Source organism: Ips typographus, linkage group LG8 (genome assembly GCF_016097725.1).
Source record: "Ips typographus isolate SLU linkage group LG8, UJ_Ityp_2.0, whole genome shotgun sequence".
Taxonomy (NCBI): Eukaryota; Metazoa; Arthropoda; class Insecta; order Coleoptera; family Curculionidae; genus Ips; species Ips typographus.
In genome coordinates, this window is record NC_138429.1 from 5352888 (window position 1) to 5369839 (window position 16952).

Consider the following 16952-nt stretch of genomic DNA (forward strand, 5'->3'; position numbering starts at 1 on the left):
ATGGGTTATTGATGTGACGCATTACTTCTAATCTACTTCTTACTAATATTAATAATAAATGTACAAGTATTATATAGAATAACAATTTAGAATATGATACATAAATTAACATAATTTATTTTTCCCATCCTAGTGCGGAAAAGTCTATAAATATCCAGTGAATCCAACTGAAATTTGAAAAACTGTATTTTCCTTAAGAAGATTTTTTTAGAAAAATGACATTATGCATGTCAACTTATTTTTTGATGGGCTATTGAATGGTGAAGTAGAATTAATAGCATTTTTTTTTGTCTTTGGACCTTTCTTCTTTAAAAAAAAACAAAAATAGTATCGAAACCTTTACACTAATTGGCTTTGCACACTTCCCAGACTTCATAAAATTTGTGGCCCGCGTTTCGAATGAATGAACCACCGTCGGCATCAAAACTTTGACACTAATCCTCATATTTATTAGTTTTACAATGACTTTTGCTACGGTTAGGTATAATGTTTATACGCGGCTTTGTGAGGCTTTAATTGTCATTTCTTATAATGTCTAGAACTTTCCTTTGTGTCTACCACGTCTCGACTCGTTTGTCCTACACGTCAACCCAAAAAAAATGAATGTATTCCCAGTAGAGATTAGGCATCTAATACTATGAATTTGAATAACATTTTTGTGGAGTGAGTCTGTCTTTGTTAATACCGCCAATAAGATGATTTAAATCAAGAAGTTCTTCAAATAAGGAATCTGGAGTAGGATGGAAGAAAAAAACCTTTAACGCCTTTTGTAAAGGAACTAGTTTGTGTGGGCCCACAACACCTCAAGTGAGTAAAAGTTTTTGTGGGACTTTACGCTACGCCTAAGGAGAATAAAAGGAAAGAGAACGAATTATCTCGGAATGAATTACAAACATTCTTTGAATGAAGATAAACTGTGCAGGTGTGAAAAGGTGCTTCCCCCTCAAAGCGGTCCGACATTGATCTGTTAGAGAACGATTTTTCAAATAATGAATGAGTAATACGTTGTTCAGTACGTATTGTACCACCCGAATTCCACGCTTTTACTATTTTTCTAAAGAACTGGTCTTTTTGCACAAAGAACAGGACGTCTCGATGAAGATTGTGAATGGGGAGTCTGGCGCCAGACTGTCGGGGATTTTGTTCTCCAAGAATTCAATTGAATTGTTTTTTTTTAAATCTAGTTATTTGATCAAAAGTTTTTGCAAAAACAGTATCAACTCGAACTTTTGCTTAGGTACATAAATGCAATTGAAAAACTAGAACTTCCATTAAATTAGTGATTGCAACTTACAAACAAGGCCATTCTCTCAATTTTATTCAAAGCAGGTTATCAAAATTTATTTTTGTTTTTGCTGTAACTAGATTATTCATGCAATAATTCAATTTTCCTTGGTTTCCTATAGTAAGTTCCTTCACTGAACCAACTTTGCTTCTTCTACAGAGTTCTGAAAATGGTTAGTACGTGTAAGCAACAAAAAGAGAGTTGACCATTAGATAGAAGAAGAAAAAGAAGAAAGAAATAATAATAAATAAAGAAATCCATTACTTCCCCTCTGAGGAAATGATAATGGGTCCACGACCCTTGATGGAACAGAAGCAAGTGTTTGGACCAAGAACGAAATACTCTAAGACAATAAAAATTCTATTCCCGAAAACCGAAACTCTCGTTACAGGATCACAACTCTTCTGTGACTTGGGAGATCACAAATAAGAGGTCAAAGTGACGGAGGAGAACGAAGCTAATCTCTGAGAACTGATGACTTTGTTCACGGCTGCTTTAAGTAGTTTGGTAGTATTTGAGAACCATACTCTTAAGTTCACCTCAATTAACTCATAGATTTTGACGTTTAAGCAACAAAAAAATGTGGACCAGTAAATCCATTACTTACCCTCCTAGAATATGATGATGAGTCGAAGAGCAACGATAGAACAGGAGCAAAAGATCAAAAAGCAACTACTCTAAGACAATAAAAAAATACAAAATTCTGGTATAAAAGGTATCAAAACTCTCGTTACAGGATTACAACTCTTGTTTGGATTGGAGGATCACAAACAACAGCTCAAAGTGAAGGAGGAGAACAAAGCCAAACTCTGAGAACCTCTCATCGATTCGACACTCTCCAATAAATTTGATGGAAGTTATAATTGTAGAAAAAGTCAAGAATATGTAACATTGACCAAAAGCAACCGAACGTTTAAGCAACAAAAGAAAGTGAAGCAGTGAATCCAATACTTAATCTCTGAGGAAATGATGATGGAACAAAAGCAAAAGAGTTTGGACCAAGAACCAAATACTTTAACGCAATAGAAAAATACAATATTCTGGCTTAAAAGGTACCGGAACTCCTTCTTTTTCTTCATTATATGTGTCTTCCTTAATGAAGCTTCCTTTTATCTCTTGCAACGTGAAAAAGTGATTTCACTCCCTGATATTCTTCAGCCAAGCTTTCTTTTTTCTTCCTGTGCTTTTTTTCCCTATATTCTTCTCTGTATGATTACTTCTAAGAGAGAGTATTTGTTATTGCAAAGTATGTGTCCCAAATATGCTGTTTTTCTTACTTTTACGATTGTCATCAGTTTCTGCCGTGTCCAATTCTTCTTCTTCTTCAAATGCCCATTGGTTCCAAATATTGGCGATCATCCTAGATATGATGACTTCGTGTTTGTTCACGACTGTAAATTGTTTGGTAGTATTTGAAAGCCATATTTTTAAGTTGTTAAGCCAAGATATTCTCCTTTTTCCTGGTGGTTTTCTGCCATAAACTTCCCTTGGAGAACGGATTCCTCCTAATATGTCCGAGGTACTCAAGCTTTCTTTTCTTGATAATGGTCATTACTTCCATGTCCTTTTTCATTCTCTCCATCACTGTTGGTCACTTTCTCCACCCATATCAGTATCCTCTTGTAAAGCTACACTTCTTTTTGAGACTATCAGTCCAAGGAATTTTCCGGGATTCCGGTTTTAACGTCTCTATATAGAACCGATGAGACTATAAATAACATTGTAAACTCCTTAAACTAATGGACAAACTCAATATCCTATTTGTAAAAATTGTTCTATATTTTGAAAAAAAAATTCATCAATTTGTCAACGATCTCCATATACTGAATAGTTCTATGTTGTCAATTGTAGTTTTTGAAATTACAATGTATTTCGTTTTACTTACGTTCATTTTCAGTCCCATTTTCTTATTAATGCTATCTAAAACGATTTTCAGATCTTCTATACTTTCTGCCATTAGTGCTGTATCGTCTCCAAACCTTATGATCACAATGCTGACATCATCCGTTCTTTTCCTTAGTCTGACTACTCTTTGAATTTCTATTGGGTTTGTTTCATTATCATATTCATATACAGGTGAAAAAATGAGACTCAAAGTTAAGAACCAACATGTTTGGTAGCACCATCATCAATGATAGGGAAGTTCACTACAACTGACTGAACTGACGACCTGTGGAGAAGCTGTCAGATGAACTTCAGCCCAATTTATAAAAACAGGGAGCACAATGGGCTTTAACACTGTAGTATCACACTAAATCTACACTCTACAAATCATATTAGCAAGACTTGATCCAATTCTGTTTCACCTTCAGTGTGCCAGAATTCTACCGTTCAGTGATCCGCTGGACCTTTTGATTTAATACTCGCAGTTGTTATTTAACAAGTCTTAGACTAAAATCAGTCAATGAATAAAAAAAAAGATGTAAAAAGTAGAGAGAGGAAAAAGCGATATAGAACAGTCAATACATTTATATTTTAAGCGTTTATATAAATCCTTAAATAATTTGATTTCCCACTTCATACTATTATAAGCATTTCCTTGAATTCAAAGCTACTTCACCTAAACATCAGAATATATGTTACACTATTCTCTACTTGGGGTTAACTAGTGTTTTATCCTTGTATAACTCAATTAAAAAAAAACTTATTGCTTTAACTAATATTGTATCAAATAAATGTAAAAATGTCTTCTGAAATAGAGTGGTTCCAGTTATAGAAAGGTGAAACAAAACGTGGGAAAGAAAGATTCCAGTACTAATCAACAATATTAAGATATCTTAGCAGATATTTGCTTCTACCCAGAACAAGGTCATCAGGAAGTTTCGTTTCCTTATTTTTTGGACAATCTGGACAAAGTATTAATGTTTTCTTTTGTTAACACTATGGAAATTAAGTTGCGTCATTCCTTCGATCAACACAACTTGATCATATATTAGGTATTAGTCACAAAAAGATCTTTATCAGTATGCTACAAACGAATTAGAACCCAAAGTGTGTTGAAGCTATTTGCATTAATAAAGTAAGTTAATTAAATCATTACAGCAACAAAATAACTGAATACGTGATATGGAAATACCATAATAGAGTCATCTAAAAGGAATTTCCTTTTTTACGCACTCTTGCATTTCTTTCAGTTTGATGGATTTTCTATTGACATTTTCCAGTATTGGTATGAGTGTCGCGTTCTTCATTTGATTACAAATGTGTTTAAAATTATTGTATAACAATATAATATTATAGTTCTGGTTGCGAAATTAACCATTTTCAACTCTAATGCTAAAACCATGACGACCTTGCTCACCTAATCATAAATTCATCTCCAAAGACGCATTTAACTCCTTGCCGTGCATCTGCAACGTTATATTCAAATTTCTTCTAATTTAAACAACGTAAAAGCGTAATTGACGCACCGGCGCCAATATAAAACATAAATATTTCTTTGTGCCAAGTCTACAATGACAAGATAGATTAAATTTATTCGTTATTGTTAACATATATTCTGAGAAATCCCTAACGGGGTGTAGCCGTGAAATCTGTTAACGCCGGATCTAAGGTGTTGAATAAGGCCAATTAAAGTCTACCTGCCAGCGTTCTCTCCGCCATTTTGACACTTGCTCAAATTTGATTAATTAAGGTTTACCACCGGGGTGGTCGGTTGATTGCGGCGATTTTATGTTCAGACTTAATATTATTTATCATATTTAATTTTTTTTTCACTGGAGGTGGCATTAGCCGACTCAATAAACGAAACTAGTTTTTGGATGGCATATGTCTGCATCTTCATTTAGTTATCAACGCTCATTGTTCCATTTTAGTGAATCATTAATGACAAATTGTATTGCCTTTCAAAATTTGATTATCTTCAGAACCAGAGATGGCTCAAGGTAAATTTCTTTAGGAAGAATTTCTTTTTTATAAATATTTTCAGAATTTTGAATATTTCTTCTTCGTTAAATTCTCTCTAATTTACCGAAAATATTTTCTTACGCTTCTATTTAATGGTCACTTGTGAATAAATGTTTGGTGGGAGAAACGTGGTTCACTTTGACGAACTGAACTACCTATGACGTTTAATGACAGGCTTATAGTGCCCTGACAGCTGTCAAAATTTATTATACAATGCTGAAAAACTGTAAAAGTCGCGATCTTTGATGAATCACGCCGCCAATTGTTATTCGTAACTCTGTTTAGTTAAATTTGACAGTTGTGACGTTAAATGACAGTTTAAGGTGTTAATCTTGACAGATCGTACTTTACAACATGGCTTATAGTCAGGTGACACTGGTTATAACTTAAAACTATAAAATTCAAAACAATTGTATCTTATATTTACACCTCAATAAAGCCCCCAATTTGACATTTGTGAGGCTAAGTAAAACTTCGTTATCTTTCTTACGTCACCTGACAGCTGTCAACTGTCAAAACTCATTCAGTGTTAACATACACTGTAATATGCAGATTAGTTGTACTTCTTTGATAAATCGTAAAGTTGTATTTATGGCTCCATACAGTTAAATTTTGTGACATTAACAGACATTTTGATATATTTTTACGTCACCTAACAGCTCAATTGTGATGAGAAGTTACAAATCCAAAATAGTTCTATCGTTTGGATAAATCACACGGTATTCATAGTTCTATGGAGAAAAATTTGACAGTTTTGACGTTAAGTGACGTAAGTATCAAAGTGTTCCTTAACTCATTGAAAACAAATTTGACTCTTTGGAGCTGTGTACTCAACTTACAGTGCAATTCCTTAAAGAAACACATCTATTTGACATTTTATAGTTTCAGGACACTGGTAAGTGTGTTTTGACAGTTATGACAGCTGGCACGTGACGCAAGCAAAGTAATAAAGTACTCCTTAACTCTCAAATTTGGCTACAAGGAGCTTTAATAGTGATGTTAAAATATGGTATTTTATTTTTTCGTGTATTATACAAATGAAATTGTGTATTCTACCCGAGTAAAATACCACTATAGCATGTGGCAACATTGTATCCTGGTTTCGATTTTCCATTATTTTTCCATTTTTAGCTATTCTGGGTGGTTTATAGTATAGTATTGATCTTGAATTAGTAGTAATTACCAATAAGAGTAATAAGTAATGAGTAATCTTATTTATCTATACATATACTTGTTTCTACACTCTGGGACTAGCATTTTATGAATATTTTTTTTATTTCCCTAATAATTTAGTTTTGTAAGGGTTAATACGCTATGTCGCCACGTGATCTTATGTTTGACTTAAGCACAGTGTCACGTGACCACCGTAAACTTTAGACAATAACACAACAGCGTTGCCAGTCCTGTATTATTTGTACAACTTCCACTGTAACTCCTTAAACTAGCAACTATTTATAATTTTATAGTTTCAACTCACTGGTGAACGGGTTTTGACAGTTATGGCAGCTGTCACGTGACGTAGGAAAAGTATAAAAGTGTTCCTTAACGTCAGAAGTGTCAAAGTTGACTCCATGGAGCTGTAAACCTACTTACAGTGTGCTTTCTCCAAGCAAGACATCTTCTTGATATTTTATAATTCGGCTTTTGCCAAAGTTAACTAGAAATAATACGTAGAAATTTGGTTGAATGGCATTTTTTCATGAAAATCACGTGACTGTGTTAATTACAGGCAATGTAATGTCACATGTGTAAAACCTTTAAAATTTGTAGAATTATTTAGTATAGTATTTTAGTTTTGGAGAAAAAGACTGGAAATTATGTTCAATTTGCGTAATTAGAAGTTAGTAAAAATGGTCACTTTGACTGCTTTAAGTCCAATATGGCGACGGTTTAGTTCAGGCCATTAAAAGCCCTAAAATTCCAAATGTGGGCAAAATTTTTGTACACTTTACCATTAAATCGTTAATAACTCGATTATTACGTTAAGCTGACATGGCTAAGTTTTACGGTTTGGCCGATAGAAGGCATCAAAATTGACTCATGCGTTTCAAAGTTTTTAGCAAATATCTCAGAAATTACTCTCCAAGCGATCTAATATACAAACCACGTAGGAAAGTTTAATTTCTGTCTCGAGATAAAGTTCGAAATTCTTAAAAAAAACCTTTCTGGTAATCGTGAAAAACTTTGTGTTTTAACACTGTGGAAAATGTCAAAAATGAAATTTGTAAGTTGTGTTTGTAAGGTTATTACCAGAACTGTGTCACTTAGAGCAGAATATGTGGCTTAAACTTTCGTTAACACTTAAGAAAGATGTGCTTATGGTTCTAATAGATAAACTACTATGACCACAATTTTATCGAATTCTGCTTTAATAACGTTTTTAATAAGTAAAGATGAAGAATAATTATTCTTTTGTTGTTTTACTTACGAATCTTTATTAATTCATCTTTATCTACAGTTCATCACATGTTCCAGCAAATACTGGCATATCCATTTGCTTGTAAATACAAATCAGCATGGCGATACAAAAGACTTTCTGAGGTACAGGAGAAAGTACTTTTACATTGTTTACAGCAAAATATACAGCAAAAATTATGCCAATTCGCCCATCATTGTAATTATTGAGTAATCAGGCGGCCAGATGTTCAAAATGATCAGACAACGCCTACGATGACGCAGCAGGTTTTCTAATTACCCAATATTCCAGAACTTATTTCTGACGTTGGCATTAAAAATAGCGATTTCCTATTATTTTTTTTAAAGCACCAACGGGATAGTAATAAGTCTCAATGTCATATTTTAATTAAAGTATAGTCATTAATTGTGCTGTCATTCCGGGTAAATGATGAAAACTGAAACATATCTCAATTACCTACATTTAGAGGAAAAACGATGATTAACGCGAGAAAATTGAAGAAAGTTAAATCTGGTTGAAAGATGATTTAAAGCACCATAATTAATAATGCTACTTTATTATGTTGCTATTGAAAAGTGATATTAGCAACATTGTGGTCAACTAACAACCAAAACAAAATTTATATGCTATGCTTGTAATATGCATGTAATTGTATCAAGCCATAAGCTCGTAAAATTGCAATATCTATATTTAATGCCAATTAACTAGATGCTGCGCCTACAATACTCATTCCGTATAACGCCCAATATGTTCCAAGTCTAATAAATACATTGTTGATTGATCAATGCATAGATTGGTAGCAGACAAATCAGATATAATCTTTATTTAGTGGTCTAGTCTCCTTGACTCTAAACCGAATACCTACATGATATCCGGCATGGAAGATCGTTTTGCAGTAAACGAGGCAATTACAAGTCTTTACATATAAATAAATAACGTAGGTTTTGCTATTTTTAATTCAAAATAATACAAATGACCCAACTAGGTAAAAATAGATTTAACTAGTATTTTAAAACTTGTTGGTTTTCCACATACAACTATACCGTAAAAACTGTGTAGTTTGGTTTAGTTTGGTCTTGGAAAGTGGACTTTTTTGCTTCTCGAATAAGAATGTTTCCTTTCTTACTTGCCCAAAAAACAAAAAATTGCTCTTACTGCTCTAGCAGAAAAAACGTCATTGGGCAGTATAACTTGATTACTCGGTATTTCAAGAACAATCAAAAGCAGATTTATATTAATATCAATTTGGCGCCATCAATCTAGTAGCAGATTAATACGGTGAAGTATCATGACTACTGGCTTAATTTTCTAGCAAGGTCATATAATATGTTTTTCAATCAATTTACCTTAAAATTCCCAGAACTGAGAATACATTCCCATAAAGCTGCCACCACCATCACGATCATCCTGTATAAACTAATCTGCGCCCATCATGAGAATTCGATTGCTTGCCACATACACGCCTATTACAGGAAGCAATCGCAAAGAAAACAAGCATTGAGGCGCCAAAAAGCATTTTATCACGTATGGAAATTAAATTATAAAATTAGCTGCTAGACACTGCATAATTAGAATCTATACGACTTAATGGTCGGGAATAATCAAGACAATTTACGTCGGACTAGGTATATGAATTTCATTAGGAAATAGCGCCAAAAGAAGTTGTTCCTGGCTTCAAGTTGCCGGTCTTCGGATGCGACTCGACGTAGACTTATGCAAGACGGAAATAATAGTTATTAACTACTGCAGCAACGTTTCATAGTGTTAAACATCGTAATTTTATGTTACAAAATGTTAAAATGGCTCATACCAGATTACTAATGGTTGTGCACCAGCAAAGTCACGAATGCAGTGTTATGGAAAGCCTTTTCCTGGATTATTTTCTTATTTCTTGTTGCTTTAGACTCCTAAACTTCTTCTGCCAATTAGTTGAATCAAAACATTCTAAGGAAAGGATAATTTTCTTATACTGGAACCAACTGATATTCCTGGCAAGTCTACATTGTGTTTTTCCACAAATAGATATTTGTTAATGAGAAAATGATGATGAAGTGAATCTTGAGATAGATTACTAATGGTTGTGCACCAGCCAAATCCTGAATGCAGTGTTATGGAAAGCATTTTCCTGGATTATTTTCTTATTTCTTGTTGCTTTAGACTCCTAAACATCTTCTGCCATTTAGTTGATTCTAAACATTCTAAGGAAAGGATAATTTTCTTATACTGGAACCAACTGATATTCCTGGCAAGTCAACATTGTGTTTTTCCAGAAATAGATATTTGTTAATGAGAAAATGATGATGAAGTGAATCTTGAGATATATTACTAATAGTTGTGCACCAGCAAAATCCTGAATGCAGTGTTATGGCAAGCCTTTTCTTGGATTATTTTCTTATTTCTTGTTGCTTTAGACTCCTAAACATCTTCTGCCATTCCGTTGATTCTATCATTCTAAGTAAGGGACAGTTCTCTTATACTTGAGCCAACTGATATTCCTGGCAAGCCTACATTGTGTTTTTCCAGAAATAGATATTCATTACTGTGAAAATGATGATGAGGTGTGTCATCTTGATTAATAATAGCAAAATCATGACATGCAATCTTATGGAAAGCCTTTTCCTGGATTATTTTCTTATTTCTTGTTGCTTTTTTGACTCCTAAACTTCTTCTGCCATTTCGTTGATTCTATCATTCTAAGGAGAGGATAGTTCTCTTAGATTTGAGCCAACTGATATTCCTGGCAAGTGTCGTCATTGATTATCTTTTCTAATTTTTTGTTTTTTTAACGCTTTTGATCGATTTGTTAAAACATATTCTAAGAAATAAACAAATTAATATAAAGCAAGAAATTTACATCCTCCTTGGTGATAATGATACTTATTACCTGACAACTTGGATGTTTGGTGATGATGATACTAGTTGCTAGTCATATTTGATGAAAATGACTTGACTCTTCTAGAATTATACAGTACTACTCTAGTCAGTTTAATTAATTTGTTTTTTTTTGTAAAACCTTTGAATTTAACTTTTGCTAAAACTTTTTAGTGTTGGTAACATTAGTCTTTGACATGATGAGTTAATTTACCTTTGTTTTTTTGGTATTTTGCTTTCACTAAACTAAATGTGTTTTTTATCTTTGCCAATCATTATGTTTCTTTGCCTTTCGTTTTCTTACAATATCAAAAATCCTGCAGTTTTATCTTGATTTATTTAATTTTTCTTATTATTAATTAACACTAATTTAAAATTAGAGACAAATTTCTAAATTAGATTTCCTTTAAAATAGCTTTTTGTAGTTGAAAATTGTGTTTTGTATAGATAGTCGCGATCCCTAGTTGGTGGTGCCACCTTTTTGTTATGGTTAGGTAAATAAATCCATCCAACTACTACAAGTACTGCGTGGTACTGCCTTTGAAGTTGCAGAAACGAGTCTCGTCTCCCGCCCATAAACGTCTCGATTTCATCCGTTAAAACTTTTGTCGAAGTACCATTTATTACACAGACACGCATATGCATAACCGCGGAACCAAAAAAGTACCGACGCCTATTACTTATGGTTTATCTTGATCAAGTACCATTCACCTCGGCGCCTGGTCTGGCCCCGGCTCGTGTAATATAAAAATGAGTGACCTCTAGAGCATGCGTCTCTTCTTATTCATCTCTGACATAAATGAACTAACATAGTTTTTATTACCTGGTTCTTTGTTCATTTGAAATAAATAATTTCTCTCGTGCAATTGGATTGAGAGAAGGGATTTTGATTCTGATTGAAAGTGATCAGTGGCCGCGACAAAGACCTTGCTTGACCATGTGGGTGAATGCTATAATTTTATTAAAATACTTTGATTCATGATTACCATGACTTGTTGATTGTATTAAGTTACTATAGCAAATTGATCAGGTTGGGAGTAGAGATGTCCCAAGGTAATTTTCTCCACAAAAAAATTACGATAAACGGAAAATTTTCTTTTCAAATATTCTCATTCATCAATATTTCTTCTTAGTAAGAAATTCTCAGTTTTGACACTTATGACAGCTGTCACGTGACGCAAGCAAGGTATTGAAGTATTCCTTAACGTCCCAGCAGTCAAATTTTTCTATGGAGGTTTAAACGCAACTTCCAGTGTAATTCATCAAATAACTATTTATAATTTTAGTTAGTTTCAAATCACTGGTCAACGGATTTTGACAGTTATGATGTATGTCACGTGACGTAAGAAAAGTATAAAAGTGTGTCTTAACATCAGGCATTTTATAATTTCCAAATAGTCCATATAGTGGATGTGTATTTATTATTAGCCTTTTCCTCATTATTCTCTTGAATTCTATTGGATTGCTTAGACGGTGATGGAAAAACTAGTTATTCATCAAACAACTGAACTTGTATTTTTAAACATTAAAAATTGTAATTTTATTTTATCTTTTTAACTGTAACACAGATGACTGATAAAATGACAGACAACAGTGTTGCCAGTGAAATTATTCTTGCATTAACTACATAGGTTAAAGATTTTCTACAAATTCTCCTACAATGTCTTTAAGTTATCTTTTTTCTAAAAATAAATTTCTGAGAATTTTCTGTCCCTAGTTGGGAAATAATACTAAAATCTTTTTTTTTTAAGAAAACACATTTTCTCAAAAATGTCGCTAGTTAAATACTAAAACTGACGGAAGACACCAAAGATTCAATTAATTATAAAACTAAAAAAGTCCACTGACAGACACTAAAAATAAGCAAGAAACTGACGTTATTAATTGACCGTTCAGTCGGCTTCACCGTATTCACCGAGTAATTAGTTAAGTAATAATTAATATGTTACTTATATGGAAGTTGTACTTGTTCGAGACAGGAAGGAAACTTGTACGATCGATGCCCTTACTGATTAAAACCTATAGTGTTAATTTTATTTCATTAAAAGTTTATTAAGATCCAATAATAATAAAGTTATTTGATTATATTGAAAAAAGAAATTTGAGAAATTTGCTATGTTTTAAAAATATTTTCATCTTTCTGTCACTCCTCTAGTTTAACCGGAAGTAGATGTCAACTTGTCAAATGGAACACCCTGTATATTATTGTATTTTTGAATAGCCTTAGCGATTTCAAATATTTTTTATGTATCATAACCTATATTTATCTACAACGGTTTTCTAGATATTAACTTTCAGGTTTTCAAGTGTCATAACTCCTATCCAGAATGAGATAGAGCAAAACGGCTTTCATGTTCTTATCTTAACTTTTTGAGTACCATCATTTGGTAATATTTTTAATTTTGTCAAAAATTGACACCTGTCAAATTTTCTAATATGACCACGCATTAGATCTCAAAATGTTAAGATAAGAACATGCACACCGTTTTGCTCTATCTTATTCAAATTAGGAAGTATGACATGATATAATTATGATACATCAAAAATACATGAAATCGATAGGACTATTTTTAGGGGACAGTACCATAAACCCTAAAAATGATCATGTCACTTTAAAAACAAAAAGACTTTTAATTGAAGCAAGAGATGCAGAATTTGAGCTTTGGCTTGGATACCAAGCCATTCCACAATAAAGGGGAATGAAAAAGTGGATCAATTTGCAAAATTAGGGAAAAACCTCAATGTTCCTTTGCAACTAGACCTGAACATAAGACATATCTAGCCTTACACAAGAATTGATGGATAGAAAAAGGAATGAGATGCAAAGTGGCTTTAAAATAAAAGGGATACATTATGTGGGAAAGAAGGATGCCTTAAACCGTGTGCCTTGGCTCAAAAAATAAAATTTAAAAACAGAAAAATTATCACAACCATTATAAGAATGCGAACAGGACATGACTAAGGAACATCAATTTAGAATTGGGGTGGCATATTTTCCATTTTGTGAATGCGGAGCAATCAAGGATTTGAATCACATATTTTTCCAATGCTCTATCAACTAAGATGGAGTCTATGACTTTTATAGAGACCTGCAGATTGGGTTGGGATGGGGTTTTTCTAGTTAGATTGAGAGCCCAACAAACATGTTAATCAACCGACCAAATAAATAAACATAGGGTTCATGGATTCATTTTTCAGCAGCAGTTCTCTTGTACTCAGAAGCTCAGAAACTACACAATACAACCAATTGATTTGGATACCGAAGCACCAAGAGGCCTGCCTGAGGATGGCCTAGAGTCAGACAAATCCTAGGCAGAAAGCAAACCCCTGGCAAATTGTCCCATAAAGGGAGCAGAGGCCATATTCCACTAGTTAGATAGGGGATTCAGGAAGGAAGGAAATCGATAGGACTATTCAAAAATACAATAATAATACACAAGATGTTCCATTTAATATAAATAGTATCTTAGTTCAAGGGTGGATTTGTAAATTTGTAGTTCATTTTTAAAGTAAATTTTGGTTATTGGACGAAGTAAATAACTGGAGGGCAATTATGTAGAAAAAATGAAACAGGATTTACTCTTTGACCAAAGTTAAATTTACATCAACCTCAATCTTCAAACCGATTTGCCATAAATCATAATCGAAACGTGTAATTGCTATAATCACAAAAGGTATCACATGGAAATCATTACGGCGGCGTCACTTTTTATTAAATAGCGAACAAACTCACGTTCACACATCTCTGTTGTCCCACTTTTCACGTTAAAATCACAACCCATTAATAAAGCTTTTTTTGAAGAGGCCGCGTCATTACTTACCATTATATCGTGTTAAGATTTTTTTTCTTCGGACATCTGTCGCCGTTTGTAATACGGAAAGTGGCGCCTTGGGACTTGGGCAGTGATTTTCAACTCCTCTGCTGCATGAAAAAAGGAAGAATTAAGGTTTTGGTAGATTCCAAAGTGGGATTTCACTCAAATATTGGTTCCAACATTGCTCTTAAAATAACTTTGTAACCACAAACATAGTTTGACAGTAACCAAAGCAGCTAATGCTATTTTTGTAATGTGGTCCTGTGAATTGCTACAGATTTGCAAAATTTTGGAAACTTATCTGGTGGTCAAGAATACCATCCCAAAACAGCCAAGAAACCGACAGTGGGTCGTGGGATTGTGTAGGTGGACAATAACCAGATTTCATTCAAGTTCTGCAACGCAGAGGCGTTCAGCAGACAGCGGGAGAGATTTGCCACACGATTTGCCTTTAGCCGAACTTGGTCGCATAATTTTGCATAATTATTACACTTAATAAGATAGCAGGAAAGTGTCAATGGTACCGGTATAAGACCGACGAGCGTAGGTTTCTGCAATTTGACACAATAAACATTCGTATTTGCGATGCTAATTGTAATTTATTCAAGCGTTTATGTACCAAATTTATGTCAAAGTCACAAAAGTTTCTCACCCATTGTATTCTTTGTCTATACTTTGCCACTGTTGGCTACTTATACCTAACATATAAAAGTTACAACATTTTCAACGAGCATCAACATGGTGGTGATAAATTCACAGAAAAAACATGTATTTATACCACCAACTGTTTACCTAAATTAAAAATGTCATAATTTTTCTGACACATTTCGATTCAGTCAATCATCATCAAAATTCTTCGTGCTCATCATTTCCCCATCAAAAAAAAAAATAAAAACATTCAAAATGCAGTCTCCTCCACCTCCAACAGAATGCGTTCACCTGGATATAACGGTGGTACCTACAGCACCACCTCCAAAACCTCCAACTGGGCCATCAATTCCACCAAAATTGCTGGCAGTCATGATGAAGTATAAGCACAATTGGAGGCTGGACCACCTTTCGATACCACGAAAACAACGGAAAAAGTTTGTGCCCAAAGTGGAAGGGTTGATAAAACCTTCAGTGAAGAAACCACTGCGGTTAAAGGAAGAATTGAAATATTATGCGGATCAAGTTTCCAGGCCAAGACTTAGGTATTTCTGCTTGTTTAACAATCATTTTGCACTTACCAAACGTTTGTTGACAGGGATTTGTACATCAATAAACGATTATACGGAAAGGCTACCAAAGGACTGATTAAGAAGTTCAATAAAAATATTGACAAAGCTTGGGATTCAATTTACAACTATTACAAGAAAAAGGAGAGGGAAAGAAATTTAAGGTTAAAACCAGCTTTTTTAACAACAAAAACATTATATTTAACTTGTTTTACATAATGTTTATCATAGATTATTACGCCAGAAGCAAAAAGACGCAAAAAAGCCACCTAAAATAGATTTGACCGTTTATGATCATTTGGCAAAACCTAAACCTGAGTTCAAACCTGAACCTGTTAAAGTAATACCAAAACATCTTATTTATGCTGTTTTTGTAATAACTGAAGCTTTATTTAATTTGCAGAAAAGCTCAAAAATATTTAGTGACTTTGCTCGTCTTGATGACTTAGCATCCCCGAAACCGTATCACTTGGATCCCCCTAAAAGTCTTCAGGTATATAGTTTTAACCCTTTAATTCCAGGCATAATACCCATGAAAATTATTTAGGTAAGCCCTCAAGCTCTCTCATACGAACCAACCGAGCACATACTGGGCTTGACCAAACTTCCTGCGCGTTACCTGAACCAGCCTGAACCTTTACAACCGGGAAAAGTCAGTCGTGGTGCCTTAAAATACGTGGGTGAGTTGATTTCATTATGAAAAAAGTTAAAAAAAAACTCTGGAAAGTGTAAACTGTGTAAAATAAAATTTCTAGCCACTGAGAGAATATTGCAAATGGCACAACCAAAGAAAATAAGCGATAAATCCAAAGACGATGAGGATTTTAATCCTTGGGCTATATCGAAGAACGCATTAAAATACAAGCCTACACCACGAATTTTAGAGCTATCCAAACCAATTGAGAGGAGTTAATTTAAGCCTTACAATGCAACTTATAAGAAGAAAAACCGTTTTGTTAATAAGTACCTCATAAAATGTATGAATCATTTTAATTATTTGTTTTTATTACAAATAGGCATCTTAATTGAAAAACCCACCATACGAAATTACCGTGGGTTTTCGTTTTTCAGTTGACTTTCCGCTATTAATTTTAAATTTAGAAGGGAAAGAGTTGAGTGATTTACTGATTCACCAGAGAATTTTATTTCACATGGGAAATGAAGTTAATTTAAGGAAGCTGCCCACCTTAAAATTTCCAAATACTTTAACAAAGTGTTTATTGAAATATGATTGCTAATTTTATAGCAGTTTGTGTATTTTTTAGTTTGAAGATCTAGTAGTGTTACACCTGTTAAATAAGTTACCAACCTAACTGTAAATGTGAATTTATTATTATAATGACAAGAATAACAGTATCAAATTAATGATTAATTTATTACACAATTAGGGCTTTCTTGTGCAGAAAGTTCTGTATAAGATGGTTTATTGTTTGATTGGTCAT

The 16952-nt window shown here is 33.5% G+C and overlaps 1 protein-coding gene and 1 long non-coding RNA gene across 2 annotated transcripts; both read left to right on the forward strand.

The window, feature by feature from the left end:
* The first annotated feature begins 1659 nt into the window (after positions 1 to 1659).
* On the forward strand, positions 1660 to 3777 carry LOC145732938 (uncharacterized). The gene is made up of 2 exons (XR_014179081.1): positions 1660 to 2337; positions 3362 to 3777. It is a non-coding gene; the product is annotated as an uncharacterized LOC145732938 (long non-coding RNA).
* Positions 3778 to 15095: 11318 nt separating this feature from the next.
* Positions 15096 to 16503, forward strand: LOC145732779 (uncharacterized). Its single transcript, XM_081985274.1, has 6 exons — positions 15096 to 15486; positions 15540 to 15674; positions 15742 to 15850; positions 15914 to 16003; positions 16058 to 16190; positions 16266 to 16503. Exons 1-6 carry the CDS (start codon positions 15197 to 15199, stop codon positions 16421 to 16423), a joined length of 915 nt encoding a protein of 304 aa, XP_081841400.1. The 5' UTR covers positions 15096 to 15196; the 3' UTR covers positions 16424 to 16503.
* The last annotated feature ends 449 nt before the right edge of the window (positions 16504 to 16952 follow it).

Coding starts and splice junctions, on each gene's coding strand:
- LOC145732779 (XM_081985274.1), top strand. CDS start 15,197: ATGCAGTCTCCTCCACCTCCAACAGAATGCGTTCACCTGGATATAACG. Junction 15,675..15,741: donor GAGAGGGAAAGAAATTTAAG/GTTAAAACCAGC, acceptor TGTTTATCATAG/ATTATTACGCCAGAAGCAAA. Junction 16,004..16,057: donor ATCCCCCTAAAAGTCTTCAG/GTATATAGTTTT, acceptor AAAATTATTTAG/GTAAGCCCTCAAGCTCTCTC.